Source organism: Amia ocellicauda, chromosome 9 (genome assembly GCF_036373705.1).
Source record: "Amia ocellicauda isolate fAmiCal2 chromosome 9, fAmiCal2.hap1, whole genome shotgun sequence".
In the NCBI taxonomy this organism is placed as follows: Eukaryota; Metazoa; Chordata; class Actinopteri; order Amiiformes; family Amiidae; genus Amia; species Amia ocellicauda.
The window spans coordinates 36,995,609-37,017,886 of NC_089858.1; the positions used below are offsets into that span (position 1 = coordinate 36,995,609).

A 22,278-nucleotide genomic window follows, 5' to 3' on the forward strand; every position below is an offset into this window, starting at 1 on the left:
TTTTTAGTGGAAGAAGAAGAAGAGAGTGTGGTGGATTCCAAGGGGATCGAGATCAGGTCAGCAGAAGGTGAGGAAGATTGGGGGAAAAAGAGGAGATCCGATTTGGAGAGGTTGAGCTTGAGGTGGTGTGAGTGCATCCAGGCGGAGATAGCAGACAAGCAGGAAGAGATGCGAGAGGGGATGAGAGGATCAGAAGAGGGAAAAGACAGGAAGATCTGGGCATCATCTGCGTAGAAGTGGTAGGAGAAACCATGGGATGCGATGAGCGGGCCCAGGGAGCGAGTATAGAGAGAGAACAGGAGCGGGCCCAGGACGGAGCCTTGGGGTACGCCTGTGAGGAGAGGTTGGGGGGTGGATGAGGAGCCTCGCCATGTCACTTGGTAGGTCCGGTCGTTGAGGTAGGAGGAGAACCAGGTGAGAGCAGTCCCAGAGATTCCAAGGTCAGCAAGGCAGGAGATGAGGATGGAGTGATCAACGGTGTCAAATGCTGCGGAGAGGTCAAGGAGGATGAGGACTGAGGAGAGGGAGGCACCCGAGCACAGCTGAGGGAGTCAGTGACAGCCAGGAGAGCCGTCTCAGTGGAGTGAGCTGTGCGGAAGCCGGATTGCTGAGGACCGATAGAAAGTCAACGTCCAAACCTCTCTTTCTGCCAGGAGAATATTAACAATACACATATCTCACACTGCTTTTGCTTTCATTTGGACCCTTGGAAAGGATAACAGCACTGTTCACTAATGCAACACAATTATATTATTACACTAACATACTTTTGTTTCTGTTAAGTGCAGACTTGAGTATTGAGGGCATCAGACAGCTGTTTCTTGGACAGTCCAACACTGAAACCTGTGGGAGCCTCTTCTGTGGTCAGGTACATCTCATTGTGCTCATTTGCACATGCTGGTACTGTTGCTTGTGTCCTACTGTATTTAATATATAGAACTTTTAATTCAAATATGCACAGAAATGCCTATATGGGCAGAAGACAAGAGACAGCCATTTTCATGTCCTAGCAACATAAGTGATACCCAGTGAGACACTGACATATTTAATTTTATATTCCATAAAACAATTTACTATGAACTAAATCATACCGTGGTAAGGAAGGTTTGATTTTTTTCACTCCAAAAAGACAAAATGTACTGTGGTGTGACTGAGCAGTTCTAATAATTCAATCTTTTATGCATAAAAAATGTAATATATGACTCCTATACTGATTCTACAGATGCTACTATATCACAGTGTTTAAAAGAAATCCACTTTATTTTATAAAAAAAATTAGTTGTCACCAATATCAATGTCCTTACGTTTTGTCTTATCTGCTATATTTATACACAATATTCATTGTTCCTCTTTCTGTTATATACATTATATTGCAGACCTAAATTCCCTGGTGAAAGTTAAATCATAATAAGTGATTTTGGTAACCCTATATCTGGCAGTTATCTTGATTAAGCCTGTTTTTCTAGACTTAATAATCCTTATGACTATTTTATATATATACATAAAAAGGATTGCCTTTGTGTTCTAGAAAACTGTTACATGGTGTGACGGTTAATCTGCCAAGAAATTCAGGTATTTGTGACCACAGGATGTCAGCATGGTTCAGGAGGACCCCCTGCACATAAATCAAGGTAAATTAAACTCTTACAATAATGTATGTACACTCACCTAAAGGATTATTAGGAACACCATACTAATACTGTGTTTGACCCCCTTGCGCCTTCAGAACTGCCTTAATTCTACGTGGCATTGATTCAACAAGGTGCTGAAAGCATTCTTTAGAAATGTTGGCCCATATTGATAGGATAGCATCTTGCAGTTGATGGAGATTTGTGGGATGCACATCCAGGGCACGAAGCTCCCGTTCCACCACATCCCAAAGATGCTCTATTGGGTTGAGATCTGGTGACTGTGGGGGCCAGTTTAGTACAGTGAACTCATTGTCATGTTCAAGAAACCAATTTGAAATGATTCGACCTTTGTGACATGGTGCATTATCCTGCTGGAAGTAGCCATCAGAGGATGGGTACATGGTGGTCATAAAGGGATGGACATGGTCAGAAACAATGCTCAGGTAGGCCGTGGCATTTAAACGATGCCCAATTGGCACTAAGGGGCCTAAAGTGTGCCAAGAAAACATCCCCCACACCATTACACCACCACCACCAGCCTGCACAGTGGTAACAAGGCATGATGGATCCATGTTCTCATTCAATTTACGCCAAATTCTGACTCTACCATCTGAATGTCTCAACAGAAATCGAGACTCATCAGACCAGGCAACATTTTTCCAGTCTTCAACTGTCCAATTTTGGTGAGCTTGTGCAAATTGTAGCCTCTTTTTCCTATTTGTAGTGGAGATGAGTGGTACCCGGTGGGGTCTTCTGCTGTTGTAGCCCATCTGCCTCAAGGTTGTACATGTTGTGGCTTCACAAATGCTTTGCTGCATACTTCGGTTGTAACGAGTGGTTATTTCAGTCAAAGTTGCTCTTCTATCAGCTTGAATCAGTCGGCCCATTCTCCTCTGACCTCTAGCATCAACAAGGCATTTTCGCCCACAGGACTGCCGCATACTGGATGTTTTTCCCTTTTCACACCATTCTTTGTAAACCCTAGAAATGGTTGTGCGTGAAAATCCCAGTAACTGAGCAGATTGTGAAATACTCAGACCGGCCCGTCTGGCACCAACAACCATGCCACGCACAAAATGGCTTAAATCACCTTTCTTTCCCATTCAGACATTCAGTTTGGAGTTCAGGAGATTGTCTTGACCAGGACCACACCCCTAAATGCATGGAAGCAACTGCCATGTGATTGGTTGTTTAGATAATTGCATTAATGAGAAATTGAACAGGTGTTCCTAATAATCCTTTAGGTTAGTGTATATACTGTAATAATCGCCATCTGTACCCCCCTGTAGGATAGGATTTTTTGTGTCCTTTGGTGTGACGTATAGAAAAGGCATTTCTATATATATATTTTTAAATGGGCTATCTAAAGAATAACAATAGGTTCAATGCCATGAAATAAAATAAAAGTGGCTTCGTAAGTGCCTGTTTGGAATCAAAAATCACAAAAATTCCTGTGGTGTGACGAAAATGTCCTATAGTGTCATAGCTATTTGAGTAGGATTTTAAGTGATAAATATACCATTTTAAAATATAGCTTATGTTTTGATATAATGCTTTACTAATAGAGTATAAAACATGTCTTTCACCAACATGTGATAACCTTTATTTTTTCAATTTCGTTCTAGATGGCCACGAGTAAAGAAAGAACGTTGTACGGCTTGTTTTTTATCAAATATGACAAAAGTGGAAGTGAGCCGCATGAAGCAACTTGGTGTTAACAGTGCGTTTATATGGCCACAAAAACCTGACAGCACATGTTACTACCATTCATAAGTTCTCAATCAGATCTCAGAGCCAAAACCCTCAACATCATCTCGCTTTGTGAAGCTGTCCGATGATGACTGGGAAAAATTCAAAAGCCAGCCAGCATGATAAAGAATAATTTTTAAGCTCTCCTGATGAAGCACATCTTCCATAGGTGCCGTTTATGCCATTGTTCTTAAAGTGTATGATTTTAAATTACCCCACATACGCACAATTCTTAAAAAAAAAAAAAAATTCCACACTTACTAGTACAGCACTTGTTTTTTGTAACTCGATATCTTTTATGTAATGTTACTTACTTAATGGTTAATGGTTAATTGTAGTGAAAATGGACATTAGTACCATAAAAAATGAATTGTACTGTTAAAGGGCTAGTTGTTGCCGTCCATACTGTATCTTACTATACTTTTATGTTCATGTGTTTGCTTTGAAAAACAAAAACAAAATTAAAAGTTTATTTTGTTTCTAAATGTTTCCAATTGTCTATATTGTATTTCCTAATTTTTCATTTCACAAACCATCATCATATCATTCAATCTTAACAATAGCGTCCTGTGCTGTGACGTTTAAAATTGAAAATCAAAATGTAATAAATAATCAGGGATGACATCAGGGAAAACTGATCCGTGCAAAGCTATTCAAATAATTTTATTTAAGGTACAATTCAATGGTATGGTGTTAGCTATGCCCAAATCTATTACAGCACAAGCCTCATTGTTTCGGTCATGGTTACACATATATACAGTGAAGGAAAAAAGTATTTGATCCCCTGCTGATTTTGTACGTTTGCCCACTGACAAAGAAATGATCAGTCTATAATTGTAATGGTAGGTGTATTTTAACAGTGAGAGACAGAACAACAACAAAAAAATCCAGAAAAACGCATTTCAAAAAAGTTATACATTGATTTGCATGTTAATGAGGAAAATAAGTATTTGATCCCCTATCAATCAGCAAGATTTCTGGGTCCCAGGTGTCTTTTATACAGGAAACGAGCTGAGACTCTCTTAAAGGGAGAGCTCCTAATCTCAGTTTGTTACCTGTATAAAAGACACCTGTCCACAGAAGCAATCAATCAATCAGATTCCAAACTCTCCACCATGGCCGAGACCAAAGAGCTGTCCAAGGATGTCAGGGACAAGATTGTAGACCTACACAAGGCTGGAATGGGCTACAAGACCATCGCCAAGCAGCTTGGTGAGAAGGTGACAACAGTTGGTGCGATTATTCTCAAATGGAAGAAACACAAAATAACTGTCAGTCTCCCTCGGTCTGGGGCTCCATGCAAGATCTCACCTCGTGGAATCAGCCCAGAACTACACGGGAGGATCTTGTTAATGATCTCAAGGCAGCTGGGACCATAGTCACCAAGAAAACAAAGGGACGATGGACGGGGCCATGTACCGTCAAATCTTGAGAACCTCCTTCCCTCAGCCAGGGCATTGAAAATGGGTCATGGATGGGTATTCCAGCATGACAATGACCCAAAACACACAGCCAAGCCAACAAAGGAGTGGCTCAAGAAGAAGCACATTAAGGTCCTGGAGTGGCCTAGCCAGTCTCCAGACCTTAATCCCATAGAAAATCTGTGGAGGGAGCTGAAGGTTCGAGTTGCCAAACGTCAGCCTCGAAACCTTAATGACTTGGAGAGGATCTGCAAAGAGGAGTGGGACAAAATCCCTCCTGAGATGTGTGCAAACCTGGTGGCCAACTACAAGAAACGTCTGACCTCTGTGATTGCCAACAAGGGTTTTGCCACCAAGTACTAAGTCGAAGGGGTCAAATACTTATTTTACTCATTAACATGCAAATCAATTTATAACTTTTTTGAAATGCGTTTTTCTGGATTTTTTTGTTGTTATTCTGTCTCACACTGTTAAAATACACCTACCATTAAAATTATAGACTGATCATTTCTTTGTCAGTGGGCAAACGTACAAAATCAGCAGGGGATCAAATACTTTTTTCCCTCACTGTATGTTGTATTTAAAACGTGTTTTTACAAGAACAATCATTATATCTATATTTTTTAAGAAAGCGTCACACCATAGGACATTTTTAGGGCACAAATTAGCTACATCCTGCAATAAAATGTAAAATGAATTATATCTAATGTGGACAAATATATTCTGGTAAAGTTAAGACTCTATACAATCCGTTGGAAAGATGGTTTTGTACAGCAAAGCAGCAGGGAAAAGAATATTCCAGCCAAAATACTGGAATAACAATCAATACTTTTGAGCACTACTAAAATAAAATAATTTTAATATATTGTCAGCATAACAAAATATAAAAATGGGCAGTAGATACCAAAACAATATACACAAAGTTTGATGCTGCATATTTTACATGGTTCTCTGAGACCATGACCAAAAACAAAGTGCATTTGTTATCTCTTGGTCTTTAGATAACATCCCGAAACCTCCAAAATACAAACCGTTATATAACCGTTATTCTGGGCTCTGGAGATTAATTTGAAATCACAAAACCCTGAGATCAGGCCATCTTGCTGTAACTCTTACTGAACACTTGGCTCTTCTACAAACTCCCTATTAGCACCCCCCATTGCCCAAGAAAATGATGATCTCCACACAAGAACAATGACTTCACAACTGATATTTTGTATGGTAGTCTGTGCAACAAAAATAGACTAGGGAGGCTGGTGAGAATCACAAGCAAGGTCATCAGGGTCAACCAAACCCAGCTAACAGACATCTTTATCAGTCAGGTGGTCAGGAAGGCCATTGCCATCCTTGACTGCCCTGGTCATTCGTTGCAGGGAGAATTTGAGCTTTTACCTTCAGGGCGACGTTTCAGGGTCCCCAGGGTAAAAACGTAGAGAGCTAGAGATTATTTTGTCACCCAGGCCATTATTGAGTTATATGTGAATTTAAGGTAGTTCAGCTTGGCCTAAGCTTTGTATAGCGCGGTTTCTAAGTGTCATACATGCATATTTACACAACTCCTTGCTTGTGTATATCAGCAGTGGTGAATACAATGGGTGAGGTGAGATTTTGTATTTCCGATGATCTTGTGGATTCTGCGTGTATGTCATTGTTTTTTTTTTTTTTACATATTTTATGTGATGATGTGTGTGCTTAGCCTGGTTGCAAATCAATTTGCAAGACAGTAAAGATAACTTGAACTTGAACTTGACTAAACAGCCCAGTCGAGGGGCAAACGTCTGGGTTTTCCGGACTCCTTTCAAGGCGTTAGAAAGAAGCATTTATATATTTTTTTCTACATAAGAATTGCTCATGAGGTCCACACTATTAAGCCATGTGCATCGGTGAGAGATTGCAGCTTTCAGTCACCTTGAATATGAACACTGCCTTCACCGCTAGCCTTCACACATACCTCACTGTCAACTGTCAAATATCCCCCCCAAATTGAGGAGGGCTGTTCGAATAGGGAGTTTTCAAAGAGCGGCACCCTTTCCTTGCTGTGTGGAGTCTTCGGAGGGAAAGGGGTTCACATGTTGTCGGGAGTATATTTTGCTTTATTTATGTAAGGATTTATTTATTCCTTATTTATTTATTAAGTGTTTTAATCCGTTCTAAGGGAATCTCGGCTGCATGAGTATAGAAATCCGAAAATGGGCTTCGTCCTTGGGGACAACCAGACAGAGACAGAAAACCACATGCTTCGTAAAGCCATCACAGATTTATTATGAACTTTGTAAGGTACACTTCGCCCTGCCACGCCCTGGTGTGGCTTCACATGCTGTCAGCATTCACTTTGAACTTCAAATAGGGGAGGTCATGTATTATAATTTGACTTCAACTGAAGGTACTTTATGCATCCTAAAAACAAACAAAAAAAGAAGCCCAAAATGGCATACAATAAGTGCAAATTTTCACAAGTGTGCTGCTGAACCCGGACTCAACCCCCCCCCCCCCCAACCCCGCCCCACTCTCATGTCTCTTTCCATGATGATTTGGGATTTAATTTGGAAAACACAAACAAACCGTCCGCACAGATACACAAAGTGCCCTACATAGCACTCATATTTTATAATGGATACTTAAGGCCTATGTCTGATTATAAGAGGGAAATAAAAAATAATAAATAGCGGTCTATGCCATCTTATATCATATACTTTAACACAGGTAGACCATTTGATATAGCCTTGGAATTGAAATGATGATTTCATTTTAAAATAGCTTTATTTCTTCTAAAAGGTGGTCCTTAACTTGCAACAGAAATGTCATAATTCCCCAGCGGCAGTGGTGAATGCTACTCTTTTGTTATGCTATGCCTGTCATAATAATGAACAAATTGTACATCATCACTTTACACTTAGACACACACTGCGACGTGTGTAACGTCTACATTGTATTGCACAGTATTTCAGCTAGAAAACCTGTTTGTTGTTGTTTTTATGTGTTTGACGGGGGGTACTTTAAAAATCAGCGGACGTCTTTCTTTAACTGGGGTCTTGGCAAACGAAACCAAGGCCAGTGAAGCAATAAACGTGTCTGTTTATTAGATTAGAGGAATAATACTTAAAATTGCTAATAACCAACTGCCAGTACCACTTCTAATTGAAAGAAGAGATAGAGCCTGTTTTTATTGTCTAAACATAGATATAAGTGGGAATAACAACACTGTGTGGAGATGGACTTGCAGTGATGTGGAGAAGTGACTGCATCCTCTTCATACATCTTCTCAGATGTCTTTGAGTTTAGTGCTTTTGAGCTTTTAAATGTGCTGATAGTGGGTTTGTTTACAGAAGCTGAGCTGGTTTCCCTTGATTGTGCGGTTTCTGGGTTATATCTCTTGAACATCGTGTGTAAAATCTATCTGAATGAAACCCTCCATGCAACACGGCTGTAACAGAAGTTGTGGTCCAGTCACTTCTCCATCAATCACCTCAAATTGCCAGTCAATCTATATACCCTTAACACACCACAGTGTCTCGGCGCTTCTCTTTTCTGAGGCCCTTTTCGATGCAAGGATCTACTTTGCTGAATTGTCACCATTCAAATCCAGGACATAAAAAAAATAAAAAATAAAAAATAAAAGGTGATGACAACTCTAATCAGAAATAATCACAATCCAGAATTGGTTTCAACTGTTTTAAAAACACCACAAATGACAACAGATTTGTAATAACAATAATAATAATTATTAAAAAAATAATAATAAAAACATCTTTGGCCTGAGAAAATGCAAGGCAAGCAAGCTTGGACCTCGAGGTTGGCATTGTTGTTGTCTTTTTTTATTTAATGTGTTTCTTTCTTAAAAAACAGAAAAACCCAAAACAAAACTAAACAAAACAAAAAACCAAAGTGAGTCACAGAGTCAGTTCCCTGTAGCATTCTTCATTAAAAATTCATCCCCTGAATTTCAGAAGCGGTGGCTCCCATCTGCTCTAGAGATCCTGAGACGTTGCTGAGGTGGCTGTCGTTTACCTGTTGACTCATTTCCGTGTGGATGTAATCGTGTCTCTTTCTCAGAGAAGTCCTGGTCTTTTACAGTGGAACCGGCCTCCTCGGCCTTACCGCGCCACACTCTCTCTGACCACTAGGGGGCAGAGTACGCTAGAGAGTCCACAGAATTCACACTGGAAGACGACACTTTGCTGTGAGCGATGGAGTTGTCAGGGTGCTGGAAGAGAAAGCAGTGTGTGTGTCAAGAAGCAGAAGTTACGAACAAATGTGAAAAAGCACTCAAAAACGAGAGAGAAAAAGAGAGGGCCTGTTGCCTTACATGTCTTCTGAAGAGACGGTCGAGCAGGCTGCGTCGAGGGGCCTCGGGGGGCTTGTTCCAGTCCAAGTCTGGGGGCCGCGTGCCCTGAGGGCCGAACACATTGAGGTCTTTGAAGCACTCGGTCTCGATCATCTGACAGGGAAGTGGCACAGGAACCAGGGGTTTATAAAAAACACCAAAACAAAACAAAACGACATCATAAAAAAATAGAAATCTTCTCCTGACATCATCAATGCCCTGGTTGGCTGTTCTTTTGAGGTTTTGTTACTAACATGCAGTCCTAAATAGTCTTTGGGAAGAGAGAAGCAGATCTGGACCAGTGGCCCTAGGACCCCCCCAACCCCAAACTTGTGCTCCCTCCTCCTTAGCCAGGGCCCCCCCGTACCTCATTCTGCCAGGGAATGGAGACGCTGCCAGTGCAGAACTTAAGATAGAAATCGTTATCAGTTTGGTCCAGGTTGACTCCCTTGACTGTGGAAAACTGCTCTATATCCAGGACGTCTTTGCAGTACACCGCTCTGGGCTACAGGAGAGAGAGAGAGAGAGAGGGAGAAATGAGGGGATGGGACGAGAGGCTGTTCTGAATGAAGGCCGAAATGGGTGAAAGGCTGCCTTACGTCGGGGACAAACGAGGGTTCCAGGATGCCAGCCTCGAGTCTCCTGAAGTTGATGTTCTTGAAAAACGGGTTGGCTTGGACCGCCGCGGCGCCGTCCGACTGGCAGCCCAGCCTCTGCTTGGGATCTTTGGCTAACAGCTGAGAAAACAACAGGGAGAGATGGAGAGAAAGAGAGGATTGGTATTGGTTTGTTGTGTTGTTGCTTTTTCTTGCAATGTTATCTCTTGATGTTCCGCACTCATCCTAGTGAAGGGAACCACTATATTGGCTATATATGGGTAAATATGGAAAAACCACCCTATTCTCAGTGATACTTTAATGTTTGTGCTTTCATTGGACTGGACTGGTCTACTGCGGTCATGTTGCCGCTGGCTTGCATTGGTGCCTGACATCATCATCATCCCTTTATGAGCACAATTCCTCGCTTTCTTTTTGGTCTTCTTTCAATAATTACTTTCAGCAATTTCCAAAACTGGGTGACAATTACACACATTTCATTCTAGCATTGTGTGGGTACTATTCTATGTTTTAAATATTTTATTTCCCTTTTATCCACCACCTCATAAGATTTGGGACATGTGTGGGTTTCTTTTTAATATTTAGCTTAGTAAAGCTTCGACAGAGGCCCCTGTGCTGGGGGGACGAGCCTGACCGACACCCCTACCCCTGGCTGCTCACCATCCTGCAGATGGCCTGGGTGTCCTCGGTGAACTTGTCACAGTAGACCTCCTGCTGCTCCTGCACCCTCTTCTCCACCTCCTCCCTCTTAACCCGCTCCTTGCGGGCTCGGAAAGGGGAGCATCCAGCCGTCATCTCGTAGATCAGGCAGCCCAGGCCCCACCAGTCTGGGCTCATGGAGTACCGCTCGTTGTTGATCACTTCCGGGGCTGGAGGTCAAAGGTCACAGGTCACTCACAGAACACATGAATGCCAGGGGCATGACGAAGATATTTATCCCATTACCTCGAAGTGAACAATGACATTGTTACGATTATCAGAGCCAAACAAAACACTGTGTTGTTCCCATCGGGTAGAGAGGAATGGAACAATTATTCGAGTCCCTTCCCTCCTTTGCCCAGTGAATTCTTTCATTTCATACACACATTAATTAGCGCCAGCTCTTGCAGATTTTTTCTTTTTTTCCAAAGTGTTAATCCCCTCAAACAGCTTCATCCTATCCCCCACTCCTGGGAAACTGAATCCAGGTAATCCCCTAATCCCATAATTGTTACACGCAGCTTTGCAATCAAAGCGGCACCAGAAATAAAGACCTCCGAGGCCATCACTCACCCATATACCCGACTGTGCCCACTCTGCCTCTGATCATGTCCCCATCAGGGACTTTGATAGCCAGGCCCAGATCCGATATCCGAATGTGTCCTAGGAAAACGAGAGAAAAGTCCCCCCCATTTAATTTTTTAAAAAATGTATCCCAATGAAATCAAAAGCTACCATCCGACAAAAAGCAACCCCTATTGTTTCAGAAGAAACTCATTTTAAGAAATCTTTCCCTAATCTTGCTTTATACTTGGAATTTCAAAGGCCACAGCTGTGTACAGGTGAAATGTCCTTCAAATTAAGTCAGAGTTCCACAAACTAAATGAAGAGAATAACTTTTTTTTTCCTCCCTTGATTCTGTTTTCTCACATTTCTGTTTGAATCTGACAGGCAATTGCGTGGGACACTTACCGTAGTCATCCAATAGAATATTCTCTGGTTTCAAATCCCTGCAAATGAGATACAGGAGCCGGGTTAGAATGTGTGATGCAATGTAGGGGGAAAAAAGAGTTTACTAACAGTAGTATATTGATTTATTACATACGGCACACCAGGAGACAAGTTTACAGTACAAAGAGTTCACAACAACTTAGGTTTTGGTCGACCGTTATAATCTTGAGATTTCTATCAGACTGCAGGTCTACCTCAGTTTCCTCTGACAGTAACCGTGAGACCCATAGCACAATAACGATTTCTCCTGCTCTATATAGATGCTTGATTCACCGAGTGTTGGGTAGATGCTTTTTCCTCCCCCCCGCCGATAGTGATGATGTAACTGTGTCAATGTAGAACACTGTATATTAGTGACCGTTAAACCAGACAGGGTGCCTTGGATAGAGACTGCCTGCTAAATAACATCATAATAAAAAGATGGTGAAAGAGGAGAAGAGAAAGACGACGACAACTTGATGAACGAATCAGAGTGCGTAAGAACAACAGCAAGGGCGTGAAAATCGTTTCTCTGGTAGATCTACAGCCTTTGCAGCGGGGTGACTCCATCGGATCACACCCCGGTCCTCACCTGTACACAATGGACTCCCGGTGCAGGTGCTCCAGGCCGCAGCAGATCTCCGCAGCGTAGAACACCACGCGGTCCTTATCGAAGCCCGGGGTGCCCATGTTGTAGATGTGGAACTTGAGGTCTCCTCCATTCATGATGGTCAGCACGAGACATAGGGCGTCTTTGGTTTCGTAGGCGTACGCTAAACTAACCTGGGGGGGATCAGGACATCACAAAAAGGGGGCGCTGTTAGTAACCTTCCACACCTACAAAACAGTCTCACTTTGCCGTCTGTCCTCTGATGCTGCTGTAATACCGAGCAAGGATTGTGAGATTGCTGGAGAATTGTTCCTTGAGAATCAAGACACTCTTCCCGATTTGTTTCTGCACATTAAGGGAACACTACAGTAAGGTGTTGCACCAGACATGCAGATGCTCACGAACGGGATTTTGCAGGTGGAACGGATCCTTTTAGATTTTTTCCAGATGACAGCCTGATTAACAGTAAATCTGCCACTGAGTTAAATAATCTGCTTTTGCTTTGGTCGCTTGCCCAGAGTCACAGCCACAGCCACAGCCACCATCTGCTGCTGGATTGTCTGAACGGGGGGGCGATCTTGATCCAATACTTTAAAAGGACATTTTTATTTCTCGAAGTACCTCTTCATGCAAGTGGCTGTTGCTTGACACTGACCACAGAGGCTGCAAACATCACGTCACTTTTCCCCTGGCTAGTGTTGTCAGTATGCAAGCTTCTGTGACGTGTGGGGTAGATTTAAGTATGTAGGCATGCTTAGGTTTTATGGTTGGGGCTGTGGATCATGGTTGGGGTCCATACCAAAACAAGGGCACTCACTACAAATCTGCTGTTGACTTTCTCCAGGATCTGCTTCTCGTTCAGGGCCATGGCCTCCCCCTTTCTCTTCTTGATGCGCTTCTTCTCCAGCTTCTTGCAGGCGTACATCTTCCCTGTGGCTCGCATCTGACAGGCGCACACCTGCAGGCAAGCAATCCGACACTTAGAGACCCCTCCCTCTCTCCGGCGCCTGCAGCTCTGGAGGCAGAATGCTGTTCTCATGTGTGTAAAAAAAGCGCTTTGTTATATGGAGCTTTTCAGCAAGTCTTACCTCTCCGAAACCCCCCTTTCCCAGCACTCGGTACTGTCGAAATGTGTCTTTAGTGACAGGCTGTCTGAAAAAGACCATCAGAGAAGAGTGATTTCAATTAGTACACCAAGAACCGCTCAAAGGGAAAAAAAACTTGTTTGGACGCATGCTCAACATTCCCACATTCAGGGAGACTCGACAAAATGCCAAATGAAGGGTAGCCTACGGAGAAAGAGGCGTACAAACCTTTCCAACACCTTCCATTGCAGGAACCGGTCAAAGTACATGCTGTTCTGATACTCAGAGAAGGGGGTCCCACTTAGGTGCTCGTGAAGGGCCCTGTTTTCAAAAAGAGACAGCAGGACCATCAGTGACTGCTGAAGAGTAGCCGGCACGCAAATCACATTCAAGTCACATGACCACATCAGACAACCCCCCCCGGGCCACCTCTGCATCACGACAGAGGGGATGTACAGCTTCAATAAACAACGTAAACAAAATGTCAAAGGGGAATTGAATCCTGACTACCGACTCCCAACTGTGTATTTATTTGCATAAGTAGGAAAAATAGACACAGGACTCGGAAGACATCCAATAAAAGACCAAAACATATCTGCTTTTCATCTGCGGTTTTGTTTTCTTGTGTTTGTCTTTGGCCAACCCCCTGTTGGAACAGTACTGTTTTCTCTCACGCAGGAGGGCAGTGGGTTGTAGAGCAGGGGGGGGGGCACCAAGAAATGCTGGAACTTCAGTCCCACTAGACAAAGGTCATTCCATTTCAAATATATATATATATTTAAAGAAAAAAAAAAGCAGGCTGTTTCTCTGCGCTGTGTGTGAGAGCAGAGCCTTTTCCTGTGTGAGTCATCACCAGCCTGTCTCGGGTTGCTCAAACGGACCGAGAAGCTGTTGATGCTTCCGCCAGCTCTTGCACTCTAGCACGAGTGGGTGGGAGTCCCACTTCCGGCCTGCGGCCTGATCTGTAGAGTAATAGAATACCCGCTGTCTAAAGCCACTCTCCTGCACTCACGTTCAGACTCTGGAGACGTCATGACTGCGTATTTAATGAAACACAAGAGCTCCCAACAACCGCCAAGTAGCCTAATATTAACGAACAGAGTGATAATACTGCTTGTTGGGGTCGGGTCTTACATGCGGCAGTCATTGAAGAGCTCCTTGCAGGGACTGAGCTCCAGGTTCTCTCTGAACTGCTCCACTTGGCCCACAGCAACCGCAGAGACGTACTCCGGGGCCTGTACAGAGATGGCACACACGGGGAGAGGGGAAAGCAAGAATGAAAGGAATTAATGAATTAGCTCATGAATCAGAACAAATCATCCTGGGAAACTCAGGCCCATGACCCAAGAACTGAAACCAGAGGGACCTGCTCACTACCATGCTTGTATTCCCTCTACAGCCTAGTGTTAGGATTACATAACTGTGGCCAAGGTGTTCACTGGCTCCAGTGGCTTTGAGGGAAGCAAACCCACTTCCCCGTGCGCTTGACCCCAAAAAGCTCATCTGCCTACGAATGCCTCCTTCTCGTATTTGCCTCTGTGGTGGAAACCAAGGATCATATTGTTTCTGAAGAGGCAGCAATACCCTTTATGCAATTCAAGTACAGTCACATCTACAACAGCCAACCCCCACCCCCCAGCCCTGCTCTGGAAGATGCTGGTTTTGAAATGCAAACCTGTTGCCTTACATCTTTGGCGAGGAACCTCCGTATGATCTCCTCTCCCCACTCCTTCCTCTTCTCGTCGGGGGTCACCTCGTAGTCTTCCTGGGGAGACAGCACACACTCATGTCAGCAAGGCGGTAGAAGGAGACCAGATATATTAATGTCTCTTATAGACTCATTATTACAGCAGTGCCTTTTTTTCCTGTCTTTTAATAAATTCACTTATGGCAGTTTCAGTCAAACTTATTCTCCTCCCCTTCATTTACAATCAACGTGACGTTTAGTTTCCTAAATCTTGTTCAAGAAACTACACGTATTTATCACCAGTATGTCTTTAGAGATTGCTGAACGCCGACTCCGCCTGGAGTAAATGGCAAAGATTTAGTTGGGCCCTCTGAAAATTACTGGGTAATCTCTCATGTAACCATTAGAAATGTGTCCTAGACAGCTTATGAAAAAGTGTTTTGTGTCAATCGAAGGGAAGGGACCAGATCCTTGACCAAAGCTTCTAACAGGGGGGGTCCATAAATGATCAGAGAAACTTGCATAATCTGATGTTTGCCCAAGTAGAGAAAAAACAAAACTATACTGTAGCCCTTCTGTGTGTCGGGCGCATTCTATGCATATATGAGTGCTGTCCTTATTTCAAATATATAAATCATTTAAATATTTTAAAAGGCAAAAATACATAAGAAATGGAGCAACTGGCTTCCTCACCATTTGCAACACCCTGCTGTTTATGCTGGACACACAGTAGCTCGTCACTTAAGTGCAACACACCGGACTAGTTTCCCTACCAGTGAGTGAACCAAAAAAAAGCATAACAATCAGCCTGGTTGACCTCGGATTCCTTTTTGGTGGCCCTAACCGACGCATGTCCCCCTCTCCTTGGTGAGTGCCCTGCCCACTCACACCCTGGCTGCAGATCCCGTTACAGACGCTTTCGTGTGAAGCTACTGCCCCCCGGACCCCCGTGTCCCGCTGTAAGTGCAAAGGCATGTGCTTGTGACTGTGTGTTGCCGGGTAACCACACTGTGAGCTGCTACCCAAAACAAAGCAGGAATCTTGAGGCCTCTTGTGTCACACGGCTCAGAGTTGACTGCTCCTGTACGTCACGGTTTTATAAAGCCGTGGTCTCTCCGTTTCCACTCTCAGTCCCCCTCCCCTGGCCTGGAAAGTTGCAAATTCTCCCATGTCTCTCCCCTCTGGACATTGCGAGATACATCTCAAAGCTACAGGGCGGTGTTTCTCGTTCTCCTACATTGCTGAAGGTGGAAGTAATAAACCGGGCAGAGAGGGAGTGGGTGGCGCAGAGGAATTCAACCTTTTTCAATTCGGCAGAGTCTCTAAATGTGTAGCCGGACGTCAAGTGGAAATTTCAGAGTCGATTTAGTGTTGGACATCCGAATGGTTTCCAGTACCTTTTTTGTGTGTATGTCGCTTTGTTTTCTTTTCTAAAAATAAAACGTCCTTGAAACATCATCGTTTTATTATAAGCAGCTGCGGCAGCAGTAGTGGTAGTAAGACCAGCAAAGGATGTAGTAGTAGTGACACTACGGTCATGAAAGGAAACCCTGTAATCCAATCCACGACTATAAAAAACTATAAACATAAAAATTAAAGTAATAATACAAATAAATCCTTCTGCAGTAAATAGTTATGTTTATTAAAGTTGTGATGCGTTTCCAAATAATAGTGCCACAGATTTTCCATAGAAACTGTAGCAAGATTGGGATGAGCTCCTCTTTATAGTGGGAAATCTGTCTGCCAAAACGACTGTGTGTGTGTGGGGTGGGAGTGTAGCTTGGGGCGGGGTGGGGAGTCTCCCTTTTCCCTTCGTCTAGTCTTTAAGTATACTTATATCACCACCACCCCCTTCCCCACCACCCTTCAGATAACAATCAGTGGCTCATTCCAGAGTCATTACCCTGCGCAGTCAGGAAACGGCCCAGGCCCCCACGTGGCAGCGAGACAATCGCAGCTCCGACGGCACTGACGTCAGCATGTCAGAGGGACCCCCCGCCCCCCTCCAGGGCACATTCTCTCAGACTTTATTTATTCTCTCTCTCTCTCTCTCTCTCTCTCTCTCTCTCTCTCTCTCTCTCTCTCTCTCTCTCTCTCTCTCATTTTCCCAGCTTTCCCTGGCTCTTGCTGTACCAGGAAAAGAAAACCCAGAAGAAAAGAAAACGTTTGTAATTATGTAAAAAAGAAAGTCAAGCAGTTTCAAGTAGTAGTTTGGGCAGCTTTTGCTTCAGTGTTGTGCTGTTGTATATGGGAGGTTGTACTACAGCACTAAACATTGTAGTGCTAGTTCTTAGCCTCCACTAGCTCAGACTTTTACCCCAGCTTCTCCCTTTTTATTTTTCTATGATTAATCAAATTTAATTATCTTCCACCTCTACCCTTGACGGCATACCAGAGTGCTGCATCTTCTTACAGACGCCTTGACAGGAGTGCAAAATGCATTTCAGAGCAAGCATTATCACATTATATCTGCACTTGGCTATCGAGGGGCAAAAAATACGTTATGAAACGCTGTCTCTGCCAAACAATACCTTCTTTGACTCGCAACACATTCCTGCAAAGATATTTCGGGATATACTTTAAAGATTTAAACCCGTCATGTGAGAGGCATTTTGTTGAGATATTTAAAAAAAGAAAAGGAAAAAACTGTGTGTGAGGGAAGGGGGGAGGTTAGGAGAAATTTAAGGTTTTGTTCTGGATCGCTTCAGAATGGTGAAAAAACATTGGCAAACATTTACTTCGCCAGACATTGTTCTGTTGGGAGGAAACGTAAGGACTACTTCACAAATGTTGGAATCACCCCTGACAACACTGAACAATCCCTCCAGTCGTTCGAGTTGCATCCAGCTTGTACACAGACATTTAAAAAAAATCTGTATTTCATGCATCCGAATGTGACTTGAGTGAGAATTGACGTGGGTTGGTGGAGTGGGCAACTGAGGGGATACAGGCACTGTGCTTTTAAAGAACTGAAGGATATGAAGGCCCACATACTGCTGCCATACCAAAGACTCTGGGGTTAAATTGCCATCTTTAATCTAAATAGATAAACATCTATCAGTGTTACCATGGCATCCAGCAGGTGGATACATCGCAGGAGCTCCGGTCTTGTGTCACAAAACTGCCGGAACAGCAGCTTGCCGATGGGCTGCCTCTCGCACAGATTGACATAGTCCCTATCTGCAAACAACAAGAGAGTCCAAGTTAGCCGAGGCTTTGGAGCCACATGGTTAGCAGGATGAGGGTGGAAAGGGCCTCGGTGACACACTGTGTGTCCAGTTCTCCACTGCCCATCTCCTTGGGCCTGGGGAGTTTCCCCGTTCTAAGGAGGCCCAAGTGGGTCAAACTTTTTGTACCCTGTACCTCATGGGGGAAGAAGCAATTGCCAAGAGTTTCAGAGACAGGGGCTCTAAAAGGTGCAGTTATTAATAAATTGGACACAAAGCAGCTGTTAGCCACAAAGCAAGATGGCCTGGGACAATGTTCTTCTTGTGCAGATCATCCAGACTCTCACAGTGGTGGAGATGCACCCATCTCCTCCCCCACACATTACTGTACATGAGTTTTCCTGGTTTCTTAAGCAAAGGCTTTTAAACTCATGACCCTTGGCCGCCCTGCCCCCCACACCTCCTCCTCCTTGGTCCCCATACTAATCCATTATACCAAACTGTATCTTGTGGGCTTACTAATGAGTGATCAAGTTGCACAGACTCATTAAAAGTCAGAGGGATTTGAAGTCCAAAGCTTGTAAAATCAACGTGTTCAGTTCACCGAGAGGTATAATGACTGAATCTCAATAAGCTCTGAGGAGAAAGTAAAATGTAAGTGATCTTAATTTGGAAAAAACAGAAAGAAAAAACCCCACTACACTTACCAAAAAAATGATGGAAGAACCCATTACTAGCAATGAAAACATTCCAACACAATTCCGCAATTTTCTTCAATAACTTTAAACAGCAAAACTATTGCAAAGTGGTTTATTTATTTATTCATTACAATTTTTCCTTTGGCCTTCATCTATATCCTGCATCCAGTTTAGGATTGTACTGAAAGTGATGCCAACCGAAACACACAGAAATGAAAAACATGCAGTTGTGTGATCAAAATGCTTGAATGCGGTTCAAATGACGTCAACGATATTAGAAAGATGCAGCAGGAAAGTGCCAGGTCTAGCACACTAGGAACGGGACGACAGATCGATACACAGACGTAGGGAGTGCAGACCACTCACCGATACTGTTGCGCAGCTCTTCGCACTGGCTAATATGGGGGAAGCGCAGGATCTCTCTCCATTTCTTGCTCCTTCCTTTGCGTTTGCCTCCCCCGCCTTTTGAGAGAGAAAAAAAGAAAAGAACATGATGAAAGGATGGATGAAAGAACGAATCAAGGCTGTTAACGGATGCTTTCACCTCGATAAAAGACAGGTGTTGGCAGAAAAAAAACACTTCAAAAGCATTGAAATCGCCTTAAGAAATGTGATATTGAATAACAGATGCCTGGAGGATTTGAAATAAAATACATTATACTTCCTGTATTCACACACATGCATATCCAGAGTCTGTATTTTAGTACAGTGCCCTTTCACTGCAGTGCATCTGTTTACCACTAGAGGGCTCCAGGGAATAGCACTTCCGTGCGCCTCACATGACTGACGATGGTTCCTGACTGCCTGTTTACAGTAATAGATAAAGCAGCACTTTCATGTTTCCTCATTGTGAGATTGCAAATTAAAATAAGATGCATAAATGAGGGCTAGAGTAACCTTGCTTTTTACCCCCTTCCCTCCATATTCCCACACTTGGACCTCACTTATGGCTTCATGCTTGCTGCACAATAGGATTCTCCTCGTTTCCTAAATTAATGGGCATGGCACGAGATACAGAAAAGTGCAGTGAAGAGCAGTTTTGTCCATTCCAGTTGGAACGAAGTAAAATCCACCCGGCCTCTTCATTTTCTGTTGGTTACAGTTTTGGCTGTTGTGTTTGAAGTCTGTGTGCCGTGGTCTTCACACCGCTCTCATAATCGTCTCTGGAAACACTTAAGGCACAGCTCCCCAAGTGAAACCATGGAGAATGGGCTGCTATTATCTGTCTGCTACTGCTGCTACCATCTACTACAACAACCAGTGTTTCTGCCTCTACAAATCCTGTTGATGCAGCTGCTACTACCTGGGGCTGCTGTCCAATTCTCTTTTTGTTTGAACAATTGTAATGCACCCTTTGTGGAGACGTGTTGTCAATTAAAGGTGACATTACTGCTTTCCCATCTTCTACTGCTGCTACTACTACTGATATTACTGTTGTTCAGCATTGTTGCAGCAGCTACTGTAACTATTACTGTTACTAAAAAATACAAACCTCCTCAAAGTATCAGTGTCTATGGCTATAAGGAGTCCAAACTAGGATGAGAAAAAGTACCCACTGTGATACAATTCTCTTACTGCATCTGCTGCTACAGCTACTGCTTTTGTTGCCATTGTTAATGAGAATTATAAGAACATGTCAGAAGTTACACTAATTTGCAAAACCCACATTTGCCCCATAAGACATTTCTCAACGCTTTCCAACCAAACTCAGAGCCGAGTGCCTGGTCTCAAAGCTTTCTTCTGAATTGCAAGTTCGCGTGTATGTGTATGTGTATGTGTATGTGTATGTGTGTGTGTGTGTGTGGGTGTGTGTCTGTGTGTATATATATGTGTGTGTGTGTGGCCCATAACTCCACAGGAATAAATCAGGGCTGAAAAGCGTATGCAAGCGCATCTGGGTAATTTATATTACGGCCCACTTCTTCTCAAACTCAAACAGCATTTGAGAAAGCTCTGGGGGCCGTCACCGACGCAGCTTAAATACGGGGAGTTCACATCCAGAGAGATTAACCCAGAGCACTGCAGTCTGCCAGAGCAGATTCCTGCCCAGTGAATAAGGCAGACTGTTTCTCATGACACTTATCACACAATTAAAGCCAGCAGGGCTGGAAGAACACAAGTTTTCTATAACAACACAACAACAGAACGTAAATAAAAGAAACAAAAGAATGAAAAATCCTTTACTCTGCGAGTCTTTTAGTCGTGATGAAACACTTAAAAACACAACGGCATGTAATTGATTCAGACAGTGAGAGTCAGCTGAATGCTGCAGAGCTACAGAATGATGTGTGAGATTGGCACACAGTAATAAGAATTACTTAATTATTTGGCTAATTGCTTCTTTTCCAAAACTCACAATTGGGAAGGAACTTAAGTTGTGCAAAGGTTACAGATTGTAAAGGGTTTTAACAAATGAACAAAAACAAACAATTTGGACAAGAGCATTACAGAGAGGAGCAGGAAATGTAAGACACAAGCAGGCGTAGAGAGCATGTATGACTAGAAAGGGGTTTGTGTTCTGATCTTCCGCAGTGGGCAATGCAAGCTTTCTTAATGATGTCATGTATTTGTACAATGTGGGATAGCTTTAACAGGTTTCTTGGTTCCCTCTAGATGAAAATGTGGCCCAGATTTTACTCCTGGTGTAAAATTAAGCACATCTGGCTCTGTCTGTCTGAGACACTTACAAATAATAATAATATAAAAATTTCAGTAACCCTGAATCATATCTGTTTGTACCCATGACATCTTTAATAAGATTTCAGCTGGCCAGAACTGATGTGCTGTCCTCCAGGCTGCAGTAACGAGGTGCAAAAATAATACAAAAAACATTTAAATAAAACAAAAATGTACATGGTTAAAAGAGAAAAAGATGTCTACACTTTGCAATACTCCAAAGCTTACAGTTGGTTTTGCATTCAAAGGCATTCAAGTGGTGAGGTTTTATATGCAAGCCCTTTCCCCAGACTAGGCTGAAGCCAACAAGACACAGAATGCCTCAAGGTCTCAGTAACACACGCAAACTTCAAACAATTAAAGTGTCAACTAATATTTCAGTTATCAGTGTAGTGATGAACACAAAACATCAAAAGTGCGTGGGTTCTGGTGACACTGATCAAGAAAAGCAGTGGTGGATGGGATATTAACCATTGATTTGGATCATGCATTGTGTATTCACTGGGATTATTTACTGGGAGCTCCTTCACTGTCTGGTCATTACAGACATTTGGGGTTAAAGTGAAACTCTTGGAGGCAATTCCTTATCAGATCATGTTCCAGGCACTTCAAAGACCTGTGCTTTGTTTTGTTTTTTCTGCAGAATGTCAAAAACCACATTCTTACTGCAATGCCAAATACCTTCTACACTTAAAGACATGATTGGTCACGTTTGTGTTTTTTCCATCGCCACGCAGGGCATGCTGGGTACGTATGTTTCAGCCGTTATTCTGGAATGGCAGGTCAGTACCCCGCAGTGAGAACAGAAGGAGGTGAAACTCCTCCCAGCACTTTTAAATCTACGACAGCAGCATTAACTATGTACATGGCCAGGAGGGTTAATAGACTGGCTTCAGAAAAGAACCCAGGTGTCTCCGTTCTCTT

General features: G+C 43.2%; 1 protein-coding gene across 2 annotated transcripts in view; it reads right to left on the reverse strand.

Moving 5' to 3' along the window:
- Positions 1 to 7,038: 7,038 nt before the first annotated feature.
- LOC136759392 (G protein-coupled receptor kinase 5) overlaps positions 7,039 to 22,278 on the reverse strand; it is a 41,876-nt gene continuing 26,636 nt past the window's right edge. The window contains exons 2-16 of one of the 2 annotated variants that reach the window (XM_066714370.1): positions 19,045 to 19,140; positions 17,881 to 17,993; positions 14,802 to 14,891; positions 14,261 to 14,361; positions 13,355 to 13,447; positions 13,130 to 13,193; positions 12,859 to 12,999; positions 12,024 to 12,214; positions 11,414 to 11,451; positions 11,015 to 11,104; positions 10,403 to 10,611; positions 9,725 to 9,862; positions 9,493 to 9,630; positions 9,108 to 9,239; positions 7,039 to 9,005 (exon numbers count right to left, since the gene is read on the reverse strand). In XM_066714370.1, coding sequence (XP_066570467.1) covers positions 8,922 to 9,005; positions 9,108 to 9,239; positions 9,493 to 9,630; positions 9,725 to 9,862; positions 10,403 to 10,611; positions 11,015 to 11,104; positions 11,414 to 11,451; positions 12,024 to 12,214; positions 12,859 to 12,999; positions 13,130 to 13,193; positions 13,355 to 13,447; positions 14,261 to 14,361; positions 14,802 to 14,891; positions 17,881 to 17,993; positions 19,045 to 19,140 — 1,718 coding nt within the window. In that variant the 3' untranslated portion in view covers positions 7,039 to 8,921. The remainder of the gene's footprint in view (positions 9,006 to 9,107; positions 9,240 to 9,492; positions 9,631 to 9,724; positions 9,863 to 10,402; positions 10,612 to 11,014; positions 11,105 to 11,413; positions 11,452 to 12,023; positions 12,215 to 12,858; positions 13,000 to 13,129; positions 13,194 to 13,354; positions 13,448 to 14,260; positions 14,362 to 14,801; positions 14,892 to 17,880; positions 17,994 to 19,044; positions 19,141 to 22,278) is intronic. The other variant, XM_066714371.1, reaches the window with a different exon arrangement.